Genomic DNA, 18,489 nt, shown 5'->3' with positions numbered 1-18,489 from the left:
AGAAATTTTAATTTTAGTCCTAATTTTATATCATGGATTAAATTAATATATTATAAACCTGTTGCTTCTGTTCTTACAAATAATTACAGATCCTCTTTTTTTCAATTATCTCGTGGTACGAGACAAGGTTGTCCCTTAAGTCCTTTATTATTTAATATCGCATTAGAACCTCTAGCCATTGCTATTCGTGAATCCCCTAATATTTTTGGTATTACTCGTAATGAGAAGTTATACAAGTTATCACTTTATGCTGATGACTTGTTGTTATATATTTCTGATCCTGACAGGTCTATTCCCGCTATTTTATCCTTATTGGTTCAATTTGGTAGTTTTTCTGGTTATAAACTAAACTTGGATAAGAGTGAATTATTCCCTTTAAATGCGCAAACTTTATTGAATGACAGGATCCCATTTAAAGTTGTTACTGATAACTTTATTTATTTAGGTATAAAAATTACCAAGAAATATAAAGATTTATTCAGATTGAATTTTTTACCTATGCTTCATCAAATTCAACAACTTACTACAAGATGGTCTCCTTTATCCTTATCATTAGTTGGCCGGATTAATGCTATTAAAATGATGATTTTACTGAAATTTTTATATTTATTTCAAGCCTTACCAATTTTTATTCCTAAATCTTTTTTTGATAACATTGATTCAAAAATTTCCTCATTTGTGTGGCAAAATAAAAACCCCAGGTTAAGTAAAAGGCAATTACAAAAATCTAAAAAAGATGGTGGATTAGCTCTACCTAACTTTAGATTTTACTATTGGGCGAATAATATTCGAAACTTAATATATTGGAAATTAGATTTGGATTCACCATTGTGCCCACAGTGGGTAAATATAGAATGCAATGATGCACAGGGATATTCTTTATTCTCTGTTCTTGGTTCTTCTCTTCCTGCTGATTTAATTAAATTCAATAAACAGATATCCAACCCTATTATCAAACATACATTACGAATTTGGTTTCAATTTCGTAAGTTTTTTACTCTGAAAAACTTTGTTCTTGATAGGCCTATCTTACTTAATTTCTTTTTTAAACCTTCTTTGACAGATCAAGCTTTTAGCATATGGAAAAGGAAAGGTATAAAATGTTTTCGTGATCTTTTTTTTGAAGGTAGTTTGATGTCTTTCAACCAACTTTCCAACAAATTTAAGTTACCTAAATCTAATTTTTTTAGATAATTACAAATTAGAAATTTTTTACATAAAGTTCTACCATCTTTCCCCAATTCAACTTTGATAGATTTTTCAGATTTGATTTTTACCTTGAATCCTTGTCAGAAGGGATTAGTGGCTCTTATTTATAATATGATTATGAAGATACAACCAGAAATATCAGGTAGAATTAAACAAGAATGGGAAAAAGAACTTCAATATATCAACAGAAAAATGGGAAAAAATTTTACAAATGGTTAATTCTTCTATGTGTGCTAAACATGCTTTAATACAATTTAAAATTGTACATAGAGCTCATATGTCTAAAGATAAGCTTGCTCGATTCTATTCTCATATTAACCCTCAATGTGACAGATGTCATTCAGATGTGGCTTCATTGACCTACATGTTTTGGTCATGTCCCACTTTATATAACTATTGGAAGGACATATTTGCTATCATTTCCTCAATTTGGAATATCGATTTACAATCTCATTTTATTACTGCAATTTTTGGTATACCAAATGAGGATGGTAATCAGTTTTCCCCTTCAATTAGACGAATGATTGCTTTTGTAACATTAATGGCCAGAAGGTCTATATTACAAAATTGGAAAGAAGTAAATCCTCCTACCACGTTTCAGTGGTTCTCTCAAACTATTTCTTATCTGAGCTTAGAAAAAATTAGAAGCACTATTTTTGACTCATCAATTAAATTTGAAGAAACTTGGGGACCGTTCATTTGACACTTTCACATGAATTAATTTGGCCTCTTCCAGACCTTTTCTCTTTTTATTCTTGTTCTGGTATGGAGTTCCGGAGTTTTTGACACTATCATATACATATAAACTGTTATTACTGCCCATGTTAGTTTAGTTTAGGTTTAATTTTTTTTTCAATATATATTTTTTTCTCTTGTATTTTTAAATTTTTTTTTCTTTTGATGATTATTCTTACTTTTTTTCATGTATAATTATTATAGGCTTGATTGATTAATGTACTATTTTTTTTGCTGATATTTTAATAAGATATTGTTATCTTATTACTAATTCAACTTCAAGTCTCGTGCACTTATAACCTATTCAATATTATGATATGCTTTTTTTATATATGAAATTCAATAAAAAGATTGAAAAAAAAGAAAAAGATAGACAGTAATGGTTGATGTGAGGATACTATCTAGTACTGACAGGGCAATATTAGTACTGGCAGAACAATCCCATCAGGATAATGTCCCTGCAGCTCTGCAGCTTATTTTGTCCTACATGCTCATCAATTCACCTTTTGCTTCTACTGTCACTTTCTACAGATCTAATCTGCTGCCAATTACTAATCTTAGTTACTCTGAACAACAACCCCTAACCTTTCATCTCTACCACGAAGAAGAATCTTGGCTGCAGATATATTGAAACACCATCACTTGGTGGGTTCCTCCAAATCCCAGACCATCTGACTTGGAGATATATTGCTATTTCTTTATCATGTGGGCCTCAATCCTGTAACACCCTGCCCCAAACTCCACGGGAATGCCGTCACCTAAAGAGAAGCAGCTGTTGAAGAAGGCAACTTGCCACAGTCTTTTCAAAGACGTTAAGGATGGGTAAGAGGCACTCGTCTTTCCTGTGATGCCATGTCCCATAAATTGATATTTAAGTATTTGCATAGCTTTTCTGTAATGTCTCTATGCTGGCAACTACATACAGCACATTCTGCATCTTTATTAATATTACATGCTCTTCTCAAGTAACTGAACTATAATTGGAAAGCAATTTTAAAGCACTTGTAGTTTTAAACTGCTTTGTAACTTATCAAAATTTGATTACTGTTACTGATTTATCAAAGGTAGATTAAATCATTAAATGTTGTACTTCTGATTGTAATGCAAAGAGCATGAACTCATTGCACAATCTTTTACTTTACTCAGCCCAGACATGAGGAATGAAATCATCTTATTAATATATGTAAACTACTCAAATGGGAATTGAATTTGACCAGCTTTGACTTTAATACCTTCCTGAATCTTGCAGCAAAATTGCATTTAGGGGGATGCTTCAAGTGTAAATGTCACTAAAATATTTTGACTTCCACCACACGAGGAAAGTTTAGTACAGTTTGGCCAGAGAGAGGTCTACAAGATTATAAGAGGCATAAATAGGGTGGATAGTCAGTACCTGTTTCCCAGGGCACCAATAGCAAACACCTGAGGGCATATGTACAAAATTAAGGGAGGGAAGTTTAGGGGAGACATCAAGGGTAAGTTGTATATATATATAAATAAAAAAAAGAGGGTTGTGAGTGCCTGGAATGACTTGCCAGGGATGGTGGTGGAGGCTGAAACATTAGGGGTATTTAAGAGCCTCTTGGACAGGCACATGGATGAAAGAAAAATGGAAGGTTATGGGGTAGTGTGGGTTTAGTACTCTTTTTTTTAAGGATTATATGGGTCGGCACAATATGGAGGGCTGAAGGGCCTGTACTGTGCTGTAGTGTTCTACAGTTTTAAGGTTATTTAAGAATTTGCAAAGACAGATTAGAATTTTTTTCCCCCCAATTTGAGCCTTTGCATGATTTGGAGTCAATAGGAATTGACAAAAATTCAAAGTACATTTATTATCAAAATATGTACGCAGTATACAACCCTGAGATTTCCCCAGACAACTATGATACAAAGAACCAGTTCGAAGAAAACATCAAACACCCAACATGGGAAAGGAAAAAAAAAACAAGTCGCACAATGGGAGAATGGGCTGGTACAACTTAGAACTTGGGCAGCAGTGGTTTTGAGAAGTCCTGAAAGATGCAAATATTTAAAGAGTGATTGGAGCAATGAAATCACAAATGAACTGAAATGAGTACAAGAGTATCTTTGTGACAGAGTTGGTGGGATCAGTAACTCAACTTCAGTCAATATTAACATGTGTGTATTTAGCACCTCCAACATTATGAATTGTTCCCTAACAGATCTTTTATTAAACAAAGATTTAGAAAGTTTGACACTGAGTTGTGGAAATTATTACTACAGTAAACCAAGTATTGGACAGTGGCTTTGAAGAGCATTTAAGAGCATGGAGAGATGGAGGTATGACAGAACAGCAAACAGTTTTTATTTTAGTGGCCCTTTGAGCCACGCCTCCCTAACAACCCCCAACAAACATGATCAACCTTAACCTAATCACGGGACAATTTACATTGGCTAAGTCATCTTTAGTCAGTGGTCACATAACCAGGACTTGTGATGTGCACTAGCTGCTCAATCCTCTCTACATTGGGAAAATAATGTTTTGCAGAGCTCCTCCAGTCACCTTGCACTTTATTTTTGATTACACTTCAGCCTTCTCTCTTGCTCCAATACCGTCCTAGGCAAGGAAGTGGAATTGTACCTCATTACCCACCTAAGCACAGTGCAGTCCTCCAAACTTATTACCTAGGTAATCATCCTTGTAGTTTCTCTCCCCCGATGTAACCGTACCTATGTTTAAGTGTTAGAGTTTCCTTTCCTGTTGCAAGTTTTTAAGAAGTAATTATTACGTTAACAACTTGATGTGCACCCTATCAAACCCCTGGCCCCCCCCCTTTTTCCCACCCCTACCTTCAGTGAAAAACATATTTCGTTTTATAGCTTTTCTGATTCTGATGAAAAGTCCTTGACTCAAAACATTGACTGTTTCCTCATAGATTGCACTCATCTTGCGAATGCTTTAGGCATCCTGTGATTTAGCTTCATATTTCCAAGATTGGCATTTTTCTTTTTGCTTTTGGGATGTATTTGTGCATCCAGTGGAAAGAGAATTCTGGTCTGTGGATGAAGAGTAACCTGGTGACAGCAACGTCGATGCCAGTGGTGTTGGTTGTGCGGAGCTGAGATATCATTGCTAAATACCTGGCTTGATTATCTGACAGAGCGTTAATATTGTTACATGCTTGGTGCCACTCTTTTTATTGTTACATTCTTCTTCTCACGTGTTGGGTGTTCAGTCTTTTCTTTGTTTCATGGCTGCTTGCAGGAGGACAGATCTCGGAGCTGTATTTTAAATTGAATTTACTATATTGAGATACAGTGTGGAACAGGCCCTTCCGGAACTTAAGAGTCCCCCAATTTCCTCCTAGCCTAACCACGGGACAATTTTCAATGACCCATTATCAACCAAGCAGTAGCTCTTTGGACTGGGGGGGGGGAAACCGGAATATGTGGAGGAGACCCACACATTCACAGGTTTCTGTATGCATACTTGGATAATAAATGTACTTTGAATCTATCAGCATGGAGGACATTTACAATGGAACTAATGAGGAAGAAAGAAAAAGAAGATTATGCTGATGTTGTGGGTAAAACAAGCACCATGATGGATGAATCGTTCAAAAGGCCTCTTATTTGCTGTCCATTTATGCAATTATAATATTACTAAACAAATTCAGTTCTCTTGGTCTTCCTCTATATAGAGATATAAAGAAAACAAATAAAAAAATCATTCCCCACAAACAAAAGCTACTCTCAAAAATCAGATGGTATTGATGAATTCAGGAAGCTACACAAAACCAAGACAGGTTAATGTACCTGAAGTGACATTAAAGTAGCATTAGATGTATGGACAAAGCTTTTAAACGTGACAGCATAAAGAATACAACGTGGGTCAACAAAATGTACAAGTTCCTATGCAAAGTACTTACAGCTAAGTATACTTTATCACGTTCAATGAGGTCAGCTAAGCGGTGTAAAAGCAGCCCTCTGTGTGACGCATCCATTAATCGCCAAGGTGATCCAAATTTAAATGCATCTTTCGCTGCCTTCACTGCTTTATCCACGTCAGCCTGCGGGCAGATTAATCACAACGTCTGACAATATTCAATACAAGTACCCACAGTTAATCAAAACTGAAAATGCAAAGTAATTTTCTAGCGATAGTGACAGACACAGTTGTGTTCATTCTTTCTTGCCACTCCTAAGGCCAGTTACCATTGAGATCCATCAAGCCTCACCCACCGTATCACTACTAATTCTTCTTGTCCTCAATTCTCTTAAAAACCAAATCATATGACCATCACCTTCTCAAAGGCACTTAAGGATGGACTGAGTCGGTAAAACCCATATCGCCCTCATCAATATGTGTTATGTTGTATGATGTGGGCAATCATAGCCTCAGACCATAATTATTCTCGGCAAATTTTTCTACAGAAGTGGTTTGTCATTGCCTTTTTCTGGGCAGTGTCTTTACAAGACAGGTGACTCCAGCCATTATCAATACTCTTCAAAGATTGTCTGCCTGGTGTCAGTGGTCGCATAACCAGGACTTGTGATGTGCACCAGCTGCTCATACGACCGTCCACCACCTGCTCCCATGGCTTTACGTGACCCTGACTGGGTGGGGGGGGGGGCTGGCTGAGCAGGAGATACATCTTACCCCACGGTGACCTGCAGACTAATGGAGGGAAGGAGCACGTTGCACCTCCTTTTGTAAAGACGCATCTCCACCCCGCCACCCGACAACCATAGATAGTGCTTAAACAGATAAAAATACTCGGTCTTTTATGCAAAATCTTTCATATAGGTTGGAAACAGTTCAGATCTTAACATCAACCTAATATGTTAACATTGGCTAAAAAAGGACTTAAGATGATTACTTCATCATAGACTATTGCCCTTCAGCCTAAAATATGGAAACATTGCTAACGTTATATAGGCAAACTTGGACAAGGATTGGAATCAGTGCTGTGAACTTTTAGAAAACTGCTTCTTGGAGCGTGGGAATTCTCCAATGAATAATGATTGGATAACTTGGCCTTTATCCACTTAAATTTAAAAGAATGATAGATTAGATCTCCTCTCAGAGATTCTGGAAGGAATAGACAAAGTAGATGCCAAGAAGCTGTTTTCTTCATCTGGAAGGGCAGAACTAGGGGAGATCGTAGTCTTAAATAAGGGATATAAACATAGTAAACCTACAGCACAATACAGGCCCTTCGGCCCACAAAGCTGTGCCAAACATGTCCTTACATTAGAAATTACCAGGGTTACCCATAGCCCTCTATTTTTTGAAGCTCCATGTACCTATCCCGGAGTCTCTTAAAAGACCCTATCGTATTTGCCTCCACCATCGTCACTGGCAGCCCATTCCACGCACTCACCACTCTCTGCGTAAAAACTTACCCCTGATTTCTCCTCTGTACCTACTTCCAAGCACATTAAAACTGTGCCCTCTTGTGTTAGCCATTTCAGCCCCGGGGAAAAAGCCTCTAACTATCCACACGATCAATGCCTCTCATCATCTTATACACCTCTTTCAGGTCACTTCTCATCCTCTGTTGCTCCAAGGAGAAAAGGCCAAGTTCACCCAACCTATTCTCACAAGGCATGCTCCCCAATCCAGGCAACATCTGTGTAAATCTCCTCTGCACCCTTTCTATGGTGTCCACATCCTCCCTGTAGTGAGGCGCCCAGAACTGAATACTCTCAAAGGATTGACATCATAAAAGGACTGGGCAAGTTTTAACCCGTCTTTCTCTCAAACCAAAACGCTGCAGCTTGAACGAACTAACAGTGACTTTTATATTTCCATCGGACAATACATTATCCCGTAGATAACGATAGTGTTATTTCTTATTGATTATTATTATACCCGTGCTTTTAGATTTAGTATTGACGACATATAGTATCTGTACGTTTCCAATGATATTATTTTGTGTATTTTTATCAATAAATACTGTTAAAAATAGTACCATCAGACTTCAATGGACCTCTCTATCTTTGCTGGTAAGTGACCCAGTTATGGGGTACGTAACATACTATATTCTGTCATCATATTTGACCAAAGTGAACCACTTCACACTTATCGGGGTTGAGCTCCATCTGCCACTTCTCAGCCCAGTTTTGCATCCTATCAATGTCCTGCTGTAACCTGACAGCTCTCCACACTATCCATAACACCCCTAACCTTTGTGTCATCAGCAAACTTACTAGCCCGATCCTCCACTTCCTCATCCAGGTCATTTATAAAAATCACGAAGAGAAGTGGTCCCAGGACAGATCCCTGAGGCACCCCACTGGTCACCGATCTCCATGTAGAATAAGACCTGTCTACAACCACTCTTGGCCTTCTGCAGGCAAACCACTTCTGGATCCACAAAGCAATGTCCCCTTGGATCCCATGCCTCCTTATTTTCTCAATAAGCCTTGCATGGGGTACCTTGTCAAATGCCTTGCTGAAATCCATATACACTCCATCAACTGCTCTACCTTCATCAATATGTTTAATCATATCCTCAAAAAATTCAATCAGGCTCGTAAGGCATGACCTGCCTTTCACAAAGCCATGCTGACTGTTCCTCATCATATTATGCTTCTTCAAATGTTCATAAATCCTGCCTCTCAGGATCTTGTCCATCAACTTACCAACCACTAAAGTAAGACTCGCTGGTCTATAATTTCCTGGGCGATCTCTACTCTCTTTCTTGAATAAGGGAACAACATCCACAACCCTCCAATCCTCTGGAATCTCTCCCATCCCCATTAGAGGTTCAGCAATCTCTTCCCTCACCTCCCACAGTAGCCTGGGGTACATCTGGTTTGGTCCTGGCGACTTATCCAACTTGATACTTTCCAAAAGCTCCAGCACATCCACTTCCTTTGTATCTACATGCTCAAGCTTTTCAGTCCACTGTAAGTCATCCCTACAATTGCCAAGATCCTTTTCTGAAGCAAAGTATTCATTAAGTACCTTTGCTATCTCCTCCGGTTCCATACACACTTTTCCACTGTCACACTTGACTGGTCTTATTCTTTCACGTCTTATGCTCTTGCTCTTCACATCCTTGGAGAATGCCTTGGGGTTTTCCTTAATCCTGTCCGCCAAGGCCTTCTCATGGCCCCTTCTGGCTCTCCTAATTTCATTCTTAAGCTCCTTCCTGCTAGCCTTATAATCTTCTATATCTCTATCATTACCTAGTTTTCTGAACCTTTCATAAGCTCTTCTTTTCTTCTTGACTGGATTTACAACAGCCTTTGTACACTATGGTTCCTGTACCCCACCATCCTTTCCCTGTCTCATTGGAATGTACCTATGCAGAACTCCATGAAAATATCCTCTGAACATTTGCCAGATTTCTTCCGTACAACCCTGAGAACATCCGTTTCCAATTTATGCTTCTAAGTTCCTGCCTGGTAGCCTCATGTTTCCCCTTACTCCAATTAAACACTTTCCTAACTTGTCTGTTCCTATCCCTCTCCAATGCTATGGCAAAGGAGATAGAATTGTGATCACTATTTCCAAAATGCTCTCCCACTGAGAGATTAAGTAGATTAAGTACAGCCTCCCTATCTGCTCTTCGATGTCCCTGTTACTATTGGGTGGTCTATAAGAAACACCCTGTAGAGTTATTGACCCCTTTTTGTTCATAATTTCCACCCACAGAGACTCCGTAGACAATCCCTCCATTACTTCCTCCTTTTCTGCAGCCGTGACACCTTCTCTGATTGAGAGTGCCACGCCCCCACCTCTTTTGCCTCCTTCCCTGTCCTTTCTGAAGCATCTAAAGCCTGGCACTCAAAGTCACCATTCCTGCCCCTAAGCCATCCAAGTCTCATAATGGCCACAACATCATAGCTCTAAGTACTGATACATGCTCTAAGCTCATCTGCTTTGTTCATAATACTCCTTGCATTAAAATAGACACAACTCAAACCATCGATCTGAGTGCATCTCCTCTCTATCACCTGCTTATCCCTTTTGCACCGACTCCAAGCTTTCTCTATTTGTGAGCAACTGCCTCTTTCTCCGTCTCTTCAGTTTGGTTCCCATCCCCCAGCAATTCTAGTTTAAACTTTCCCCGACAGCCTTTGCAAATCTCCCTGCCAGGATATTGTCCCCCTGGGATTCAAATGCAACCCATCCTTTTTGTACAGGTCACACCCGCCCCAAAAGAGGTCCCAATGATCCAGAAATCTGAATCCCTGCCTCCTGCTCCAATCCCTTTCTGGTCCTGCTTCTCAACTTCATTTCTAACTCCCTGTCATCTTGTTTTCAGGACCTCCTCCCTACATTTAGGATAGAAGACCCCTTCACCAGAGAGTTATACGTCTTTGGAACTGTCAGCAACAGAGGAATGTCAATGACCACAATTGAGTTTGGTTGGGAATGACCAGAACTTTGGATAATTCCAGAATCAGAGACTGAGCAACAAGGGGGATATGAGACACAAGATCAACCGCCATTCTACCCAGTGTGGAATAGATTTGAACGGACCCAAGGATCACGTGACCCACACCTCCATACTTCTTTTTTTGAATGGGACCTTAATGACTTTTGATGATCCAGACATGACTATTTCACTGCTTGCTTGACTCTGCCTATGTTCCCAAAGTCCCATTGCCATTCAATAACGAATTCCAACAGTTACCCAATAAGTGATGGCAAGCTTAGACCTGTAGTTTTCCCTCAGCAACTGTGGAGAGAGAAACAACATTTTAACAGAATAAGGAGAAGTTAGAAAACAAATATGCTTTTAAGTTGCTGAGAACAAAGGGAACTTCAGTGTTCAGCAGAACATCTGCAGATTTATCTCAGTAACAGAACTGCGAGAAGATGGCAATGGTTTCTTAATTGCATCTGGAGCCATAAATAGAAGATGAATGATGACCACAGATTAAAGCTCCTAATTCTCAATAAACAGCTTCACTGTACAGCCTGACTGTTTTGTAACCGACTAGGGTCTCCCAGTAACTTCATACACCGTTTTGATGTGAGCAGCAAATCACCTGGCTCAGACTGGGTGACAAATGGCTGTGCTGATTTGTAGGGGCTGACATCTACAGCTCCTGCATGAACGTCGAGGTCAGTGGATACAACAGACAGTAGGAACCCCAGTCCAGGTGAACATTGTATTCATTCCTGTTCAAATCAACATCTCAATTCAATGCTGCCTCAAACTTCTAAACAAACAAGAAGGGAAGAAAAGCAGGGTTTGTAGCACTACCAGCTTCTAGATAAATCTAATTATCAGGGTATGTTGTCCCAGCAAAGCTTCCAAATTCATCATAGTGTTAAATGGTCTTGACCCAAAACATCCATTATACTCTTTTCCATAGATTCTACCTGTCCTGCTGAGTTCCACTAGCATCTTATGACAGATGCTTTCAAAAACTACTGGTCTGTTTAGCTTGGTACTCAAATTCATTAGGCTCTCCTGCAGGTTCCCCTGTGTTTCATACATCTCACTATTACAATGTAAGGCATCAGAGGGAATTTGCTGGATTCAACTAGTATTTGTTAGGAATAATCATTTTTTCCATAATTCTGTACTTCCTTAACAGAATTCAATATGCAAAGGACAGAGGAAGCATTCGGTTTAAATCAGGTGTTCCCAAACTAGGGACCAAGGACCCCTTGGTTAATGATATAGTTAGGGACCCCTGGTTTAAATGAAAGGCTTAAGCTATTTGCAACTTTATAAAAGTTTTAAGAGATGCTCGGATTGACACATGGATATAGGAAAGATGAGAGACATGGACATTGTGGGTGCAGGAAAGATTAGTGTTTGGAGGTTTTCATTTGCTTTTTAGCTGGTTCACACAACATCGTGGGCCACATGATCTTCTCCTGTGCTGTACATTTTTATGTTCGATCTTCAATGTCAAATATGTATAAAAAACAAATTACCTTATCTCCTTCAGCAACTTGACAGATGATTTCTCCTGTGGAGGGATTGATGGTTGGGAACGTTTTCTTACTGACTGCATCATGCCACTCATTGTTAATAAAGATCTGCAATAGAGGAAAGAAAGGATATAGACCTCTTGTTGAGCATGGGATACAGAAACCAAACAGCACAAAACTTGGAAGAGTTTCCTAAATTTATCATTTCTTTCTCCAGTATAGTATGTGCTAGACAAAGAACAAATTTGACATTTGGTATGCAATCAAACATTACTGTGAATGCCAAATCTATGACAGTTCAATTGCTCCAGAACAACTTTTATCACACAGTTTAAAATAAAACATAGGATGCAGAAAACAACCTCCTCGTGAATCTTCGAATATACTCAAAAACTTCTTCAGGACATCAAGAGGAAGCCAATTGAAAAAGGTCGAGTTGGTGTTCGATTATTTTACACCTTTTTAACCTATACTTAACAAATTATGTAAAAATCAGTTGAACAGTTAAATAACTCTTCAGAACCAGACAGATGCTACAACTTTTTAGTGTGTTCTTGTGCGCTGAAGCCAAGTGCAGAAAAAGACAAAATTGTGCTGTTTCTCCAGTAAAGAGTTAAATATTCTAACCAAATGTAAGTTTATATGGAGGTGACAGGCTTTGATTCATCTTCAAGTTCTTTTGGCTAATTTATACAAACTTCTTGGTGGAAACAAAATTCCAACAAAAGAGTTAGAAATATACTGTATTGGATCATTGTTTGTTTAGTCAAAAATATTCCTTTGAATCTGTGAACCAAGAACAAAAGTAAAGAGATTGGCAATTTAAAAGTTCAAAAGTTCAAAGTAAATTTATTCTCAAAGTACATATTTGTCACCATATGTCACTCTGAGATTCATATCCTTATAGGTATACACAATAAATCTACAGAATAATAACCATAACAGAATCAATGAATGACCGCACCAACTTGGGTGTGCAACCAGTGTGCAAAAGACAACAAACTGTGCAAATACAAAAAGAAAGAAAAATAAATAAATAAGCAAGCAAGCAAGCAAGCAATAAATATCAATAACATGAGGTGAAGATCCTTGAAACATTTCAATGATGGTTCCAGTGAAATCATTCCCTTTGATTCAAGAGCCTGATGATCAGGGGGCAATAACTGATGCTGAACCCAGTGGTTTGAGTCCTGAGGCTACTGTACCTTGTTCCTGATGGCAGCAGCGAGAAGAGAGCGTGGCCTGGGTGATGGGGGTCCCTGATAATGGATTTTTGTGACTGCATTTCATGTAGATGTACTCAATGGTGGGGAGAGCTTTACTTGTGATGAACTAGGCCTCAGACAAGGATTGTAAAGATCAAATTCCCTATTGAACTGAATTGACTTCATTTCTTACATCTTTCACATACAAGAGTAAAAATCTTTATGTTATATCTCCATCTGAATGTGCAATGTCTAAATTAATTTGTAATAAATTGTATGTACAGTAAGATATGCAATAGATCAATATAGCTTAGAAATACAATTGTATCAGTGTGAATTAATCTGTCTAATGACTTGGTGGAAGAAGCTGTCCCCGGAGCCTTTTGGTCCTGGCTTTAATGGTGTGGTACTGTTTCCCGGATGATAGCAGCTGGAACAGTTTGTGGCATTGTATTATTGGATGCCAAGGTCAAGACCAGATGAACTATGATCTTATCAAATAGAATTTTATTTATATCTGCTTCATTTACGCTGTAAAATAAAAGTTAATTTTCATGGCATTCATGTCCTGTAAATGTCCCCATGATAATAAACATGAACTTTAATATATTCAAGTTATCTAGAACTGAAGGAGAGAATCAACCACAATTTTGATGACCAGACATCTAGAAGAACACTTCCAATGGAATGGCTGAGAAACATCTTCCTTTCTCTACCTCATACATGGTGCTAACCAATAAATCAAGGTGTTGTGTATTTAATATATCAGTATTTAATATTGAAGTAATATTGTAAGTACATTGCTTGATTACACCCAAGGGTGACCTGAAGACTTGCGGAGGGAAAGGGCGCCTTACACTCCTTGGTAGAAACGTATCTCCACCCCTCCACCTAGATTTACCTACCATGAGAAATAGACTGCAACTTTATAATTTTATAAATCTCTATGGTCATCCATCAACCTCCTTCACTCTGGGGAAAACATTCAATTTCTCCACAACTTGGGGGTGCTAGTGAGATGAGTGCTGTAGAGACGTGTTTATTCCAGCTCCCCATGGCACACCAAACTTTACCAGTTAAAACTGTCTTTTTGAACGCTTGACTCTCAGTTTTTGTTGCAAGATCTCCGTTGTTTGTTTCTCTTTTACGCCACCAAAAAGTGTAACATGAACATGTCCAGTAAAACAGCACAAGGTGGGAAGGGAGCCGCTCACCTGCGAGGCAATGCTGCAGCTAATGTTAGCCAGGACCAAGCTAGCAAGAACCCTCCAGAAATGTCGTCAGCCGAAAAGGAAGACGAGCTTCCTCTTACTTGGCAGAAAGTGTTAGAACAAGCTCTTGCAGTTCTTCAATGAGAGGTTTGACAAGTTTGAACACAGTTTCCAGAGTCTGTTGTCCGCCCAGCAAGCGCTCACTGAGAGAGTGTTGAACACCGAAAATCAGACTGCTGACCACGAGCAGCAAATCCACCTCGTGGAAACTTCAGTGTGTATGGAACTGGAGGAATTAGCAGAGGTACTTAATGAGTACTTTGCTTCAGTATCAGGCCCCTTTTCATTAATTACAGCTTTGCTTTTAATACCATCATTCCAAATAAACTGATTCCTAAGCTCCGGAACCTGGGTCTTAGCACTCCGATCTGCAGCTGGATCTTCAACTTCCTCACAGACAGGACCCAGGCTGTAAAAATAGGGGACAAGCTCTCCTCTACAATCACTCTGAGCACCGGTGCCCCACAAGGCTGTGTACTCAGCCCCCTGCTGTACTCACTGTACACCCATGATTGTGTAGCCAAGTTTCCATCAAACTCAATATATAAGTTTGTTGATGACACAATTGTAGGCCGTATCTTGGGTAATGATGAGTCTGAGTACAGAGAGGAAATTAAGAACCTGGTGGCATGGTGCAAAGACAATAACCTATCCCTCAATGTCAGCGAGACGAAGGAATTGGTCGTTGACTTCAGAAGGAGTAGCGGACCGCACGACCCCATCTACATCAGTGGTGTGCAAGTGGAACAGGTCAAAAACTTTAAGTTCCTCGGGGTGGACATCACAAATGACCTAACTTGGTCTAACCAAGCGCAGTCCACTGCCAAGGCAGCCCACCAGCGCCTTTACTTCCTGAGAAAGCTGAAGAAATTTGGCCTGTCCCCTAAAACCCTCACTAATTTTTATAGATGCACCGTAGAAAGCATTCTACTAGTGTGCATCACAACCTGGTATGGAAGTTGTCCTGTCCAAAACCGGAAGAAGCTACAGAAGATCGTGAACATAGCCCAGGATATCACAAAAACCAATCTTCCATCCTTGGACTCACTTTACATCGCACGCTGTTGGAGCAGTGCTGCCAGGATAATCAAGGACATGACCCACCCCGACAACACACTTTTTGTCCCACTTCCCTCCGGGAGAAGGTTCAGGAGCTTGAAGATTTGTATGGCCAGATTTGGGAACAGCTTCTTTCCAACTGTGATAAGACTGCTGAACAGATCCTGACCTGGATCTGGGCTGTACCTTCCAAATATCTGGACCTAACTTGCACTACCTTACTTTCCCTTTTCTATTTTCTAATTATGATTTATAATTTAAATTCTTATTATATTTACTTCGATTTGTACTTCAGGGAGTGCGAAGCACAGAATCAAATATCGCTGTGATGATTGTATGCTCTAGTATCAATTGTCTGGTGACAATAAAAGTATCCACTACAGAAAAGGACCTTGGCGATTGTAGGGATGATTTACAGCAGGATGAAAAGCTTGAGCAAATAGACATTAAGAAAGAGGATGCGCTGGAGCTTTTGGAAAGCATCAAGTTGGACAAGTCTCTGGGGCAAGATGAAATGAGATGCATGGAAGGTGAGGGAGGAGATTGCTGAGCCTCTGGCAATGATCTTTGCATCATCAAAGGGGATGGGAGAGGTTCCGGAGGATTGGAGGGTTGCAGATGTTGTTCCCTTATTCAAGAAAGGGAGTAGAGATAGCCCAGGAAATTATAGACCAGTGAGCCTTACTTCAGTGGTTGGTAAGTTGATGGGAGAAAATCCTGAGAGGCAGGATTTATGAATATTTGGAGAGGCATAATATGATTAGGAATAGTCAGCATGGCTTTGTCAAAGGCAGGTCGTGTCTTACAAGCCTGATTTAATTTTCTGAGGATGTGACTAAACACATTGATGAAGATAGAGCACGAGATGTAGTGTATATGGATTTCAGCAAGGCATTTGATAAGGCACCCCATGCAAGGCTTATTAAGAAAAGTAAGGAGGCATGGGATACAAGAGGATATTGCTTTGTGGATCCAGAACTGGCTTGCCCACAGAAGGCAAACAGTGATTGTAGATGGGTCATATTCTGCATGGAGGTCGGTGACCAGTGGTGTGCCTCAGGGATCTGTTCTGGGACTGCTTTCTCTTTGTGATTCTTATAAATGACCTGGACGAGGAAGTGGAGGGATGGGTTAGTAAATTTGCTGATGACACAAAGGTTGGGGGTGTTGTGGATAGTGTGGAGGGCTGTCAGAGCTTACAGCGGGACATTGATAGGATTCAAAACTGGGCTGAAATGTGGCAGATGGAGTTCAACCCAGATAAGTGTGAGGTGGTTCATTTTGGTAGGTCAAATATGATGGCAGAATATAGTATTAATGGTAAGACTCTTGGCAGTGTGGAGGATCAGAGGGGTCTTGGGGTCCAAGACCATATGACATTCAAAGCTGCTGTGCAGGTTGACTCTGTGGTTAAGAAAGTCACATGTGTGCATTGGCCTTCATCAACCGTGAGAGTGAGTTTAAGAGCCAAGAGGTAATGTTACAGCTGTATAGGCCCCTGGTCAGACCCCACTTGGAGTATTGTCCTCAGTTCTGGTCACCTCACTACAGGAAGGATGTGGAAACCATAGAAAGGGTGCAGATGAGATTTACAAGGATGTTGCCTGGATTGGGGAGCATGCCTTACGAGAATAGGTTGAGTGAACTTGGCTTTTTTCTCCTTGGAGCAACAGAGGTGACCTGATAGAGGTGTATAAGATGATAAGAGGCACTGATTATATGGAGAGTCAGAGGCTTTTTCCCAAGGCACTTGTATATAAGGTGCTTGGAAGTAGGTACAGAGGAGATGTCAGGGTTAAGGTTTTTACGCAGAGGGTGGACAGTGCGTGGAACGGGCTGCTGGCAATGGTGGTGGAGGCAGAATTGATAAGAGTCTTTTAAGAGACTCCTGAATAGGTACATGGAGCTTAAAAAAATAGAGGGCTATGTGTAACCCTAGGTGATTTCTAAAGTTCATGTTTGGCACAGCATTGTGGGCCAAAGGGCTTGTAGTGTTTTTATGTTTACATTCTCTGATACTGAAAGTAAATATTGAACTTTTGCTTAATCTCTTCTTGCCTTTCAAAATAAATCTAGTTACCCAGTATGCTTTCCTGTAACTATCTCAACACAGATGCAAAGTTCACCCACCTATATTTCTCTGGATTGTTTGTTTGTGCAGCTTTTTTGGAATAAACGCACATTAGCCATCTCTAGCGTTCCAATACTTCACCCACGGGTAAATAAACTCGCTGCCATGAGCCCTGCCATTTCTTCCCTACGTTCTCGCTGCTTCCTTCAGGATTTATCCATCTCTATTTCGGTTCAAAACCAACAACATCCATTTTTGATACAGTAATAGCTGGCCAGAATCTTCAAGAAGGTATAACAATTTGAAATTCACCCACACGAGCACATACTCTGTATTCTGCATCAAATTTACAGCCTTTTGTTTTGTGACAATATATTATTACCGCATAATACGTTGTAATCATTTTATAACATTTCACCCAAGTTTTAACTCGTCACACTGATTTTTAAACGAGTACAAACAATATTCCCTTACTGCTACGCACAGGACCGCCCGCCATTACCTTGTTGAAGTGAATATCGGGGTGGGTAGTCGGAGCTGGAATCGCCGCAGCAGCGGAGTATCGCCTCACTCGCGAGATCCTGAACAAGCGACTAACTACCGATTGCAGCATTCTCCGTGTTCGTCCAGAATCAACCTCCCAGGCGGGGGGGAAATCCTACTCGAATTCAATTAAGTGCTAATAACAAGGCCCCTTTCTATCAATCCCTGTAAACAGGACCGACCGCCCAGCCTAGTAATGGCGGCCTGTCAATCAACAGTTCAGGACCAAGAACAATTTGTCTTCCACTTGTCCTGTGAAAGTGAACTGGCAATACCAGCAGGGTGTGGGAAGTAAGATAGATTAATATTTAAAGTGCATAAATCTTTTCTTAGAATAGTTTTGTGTAAGAGAGTTAATGAGTTTCTAGATCTGTTTATTCTGAACGGCTTCTATCCTGATTTAGTTTGGCACTATTGTTTATTAATCCTTTTTATTAAAAGATTGTGATGAATTTTATGTTGAATCAGCACGGGAAAACAAAAAATGTCCAACCTTCATCGTTTACCCTGAAGTTCCTCTGTCCGGTT

The 18,489-nt window shown here is 39.8% G+C and overlaps 1 protein-coding gene across 2 annotated transcripts in view; it reads right to left on the bottom strand.

The window, feature by feature from the left end:
- The window catches only part of LOC132404018 (aldehyde dehydrogenase, mitochondrial-like), a 55,932-nt gene extending 37,710 nt beyond the window's left edge, over window positions 1-18,222 (bottom strand). Inside the window, exons 1-3 of one of the 2 annotated variants that reach the window (XM_059987970.1) lie at window positions 17,921-18,222; window positions 11,816-11,920; window positions 5,835-5,975 (exon numbers count right to left, since the gene is read on the bottom strand). In XM_059987970.1, coding sequence (XP_059843953.1) covers window positions 5,835-5,975; window positions 11,816-11,920; window positions 17,921-18,031 — 357 coding nt within the window. In that variant the 5' untranslated portion in view covers window positions 18,032-18,222. The remainder of the gene's footprint in view (window positions 1-5,834; window positions 5,976-11,815; window positions 11,921-17,920) is intronic. The other variant, XM_059987968.1, reaches the window with a different exon arrangement.
- Window positions 18,223-18,489: the final 267 nt, after the last annotated feature.

The sequence above is a fragment of the Hypanus sabinus genome, chromosome 13 (assembly GCF_030144855.1).
Source record: "Hypanus sabinus isolate sHypSab1 chromosome 13, sHypSab1.hap1, whole genome shotgun sequence".
Taxonomy (NCBI): Eukaryota; Metazoa; Chordata; class Chondrichthyes; order Myliobatiformes; family Dasyatidae; genus Hypanus; species Hypanus sabinus.
Note: the sequence above shows the minus strand (reverse complement) of the source record. Positions and strands in the feature narration are given on the sequence as shown.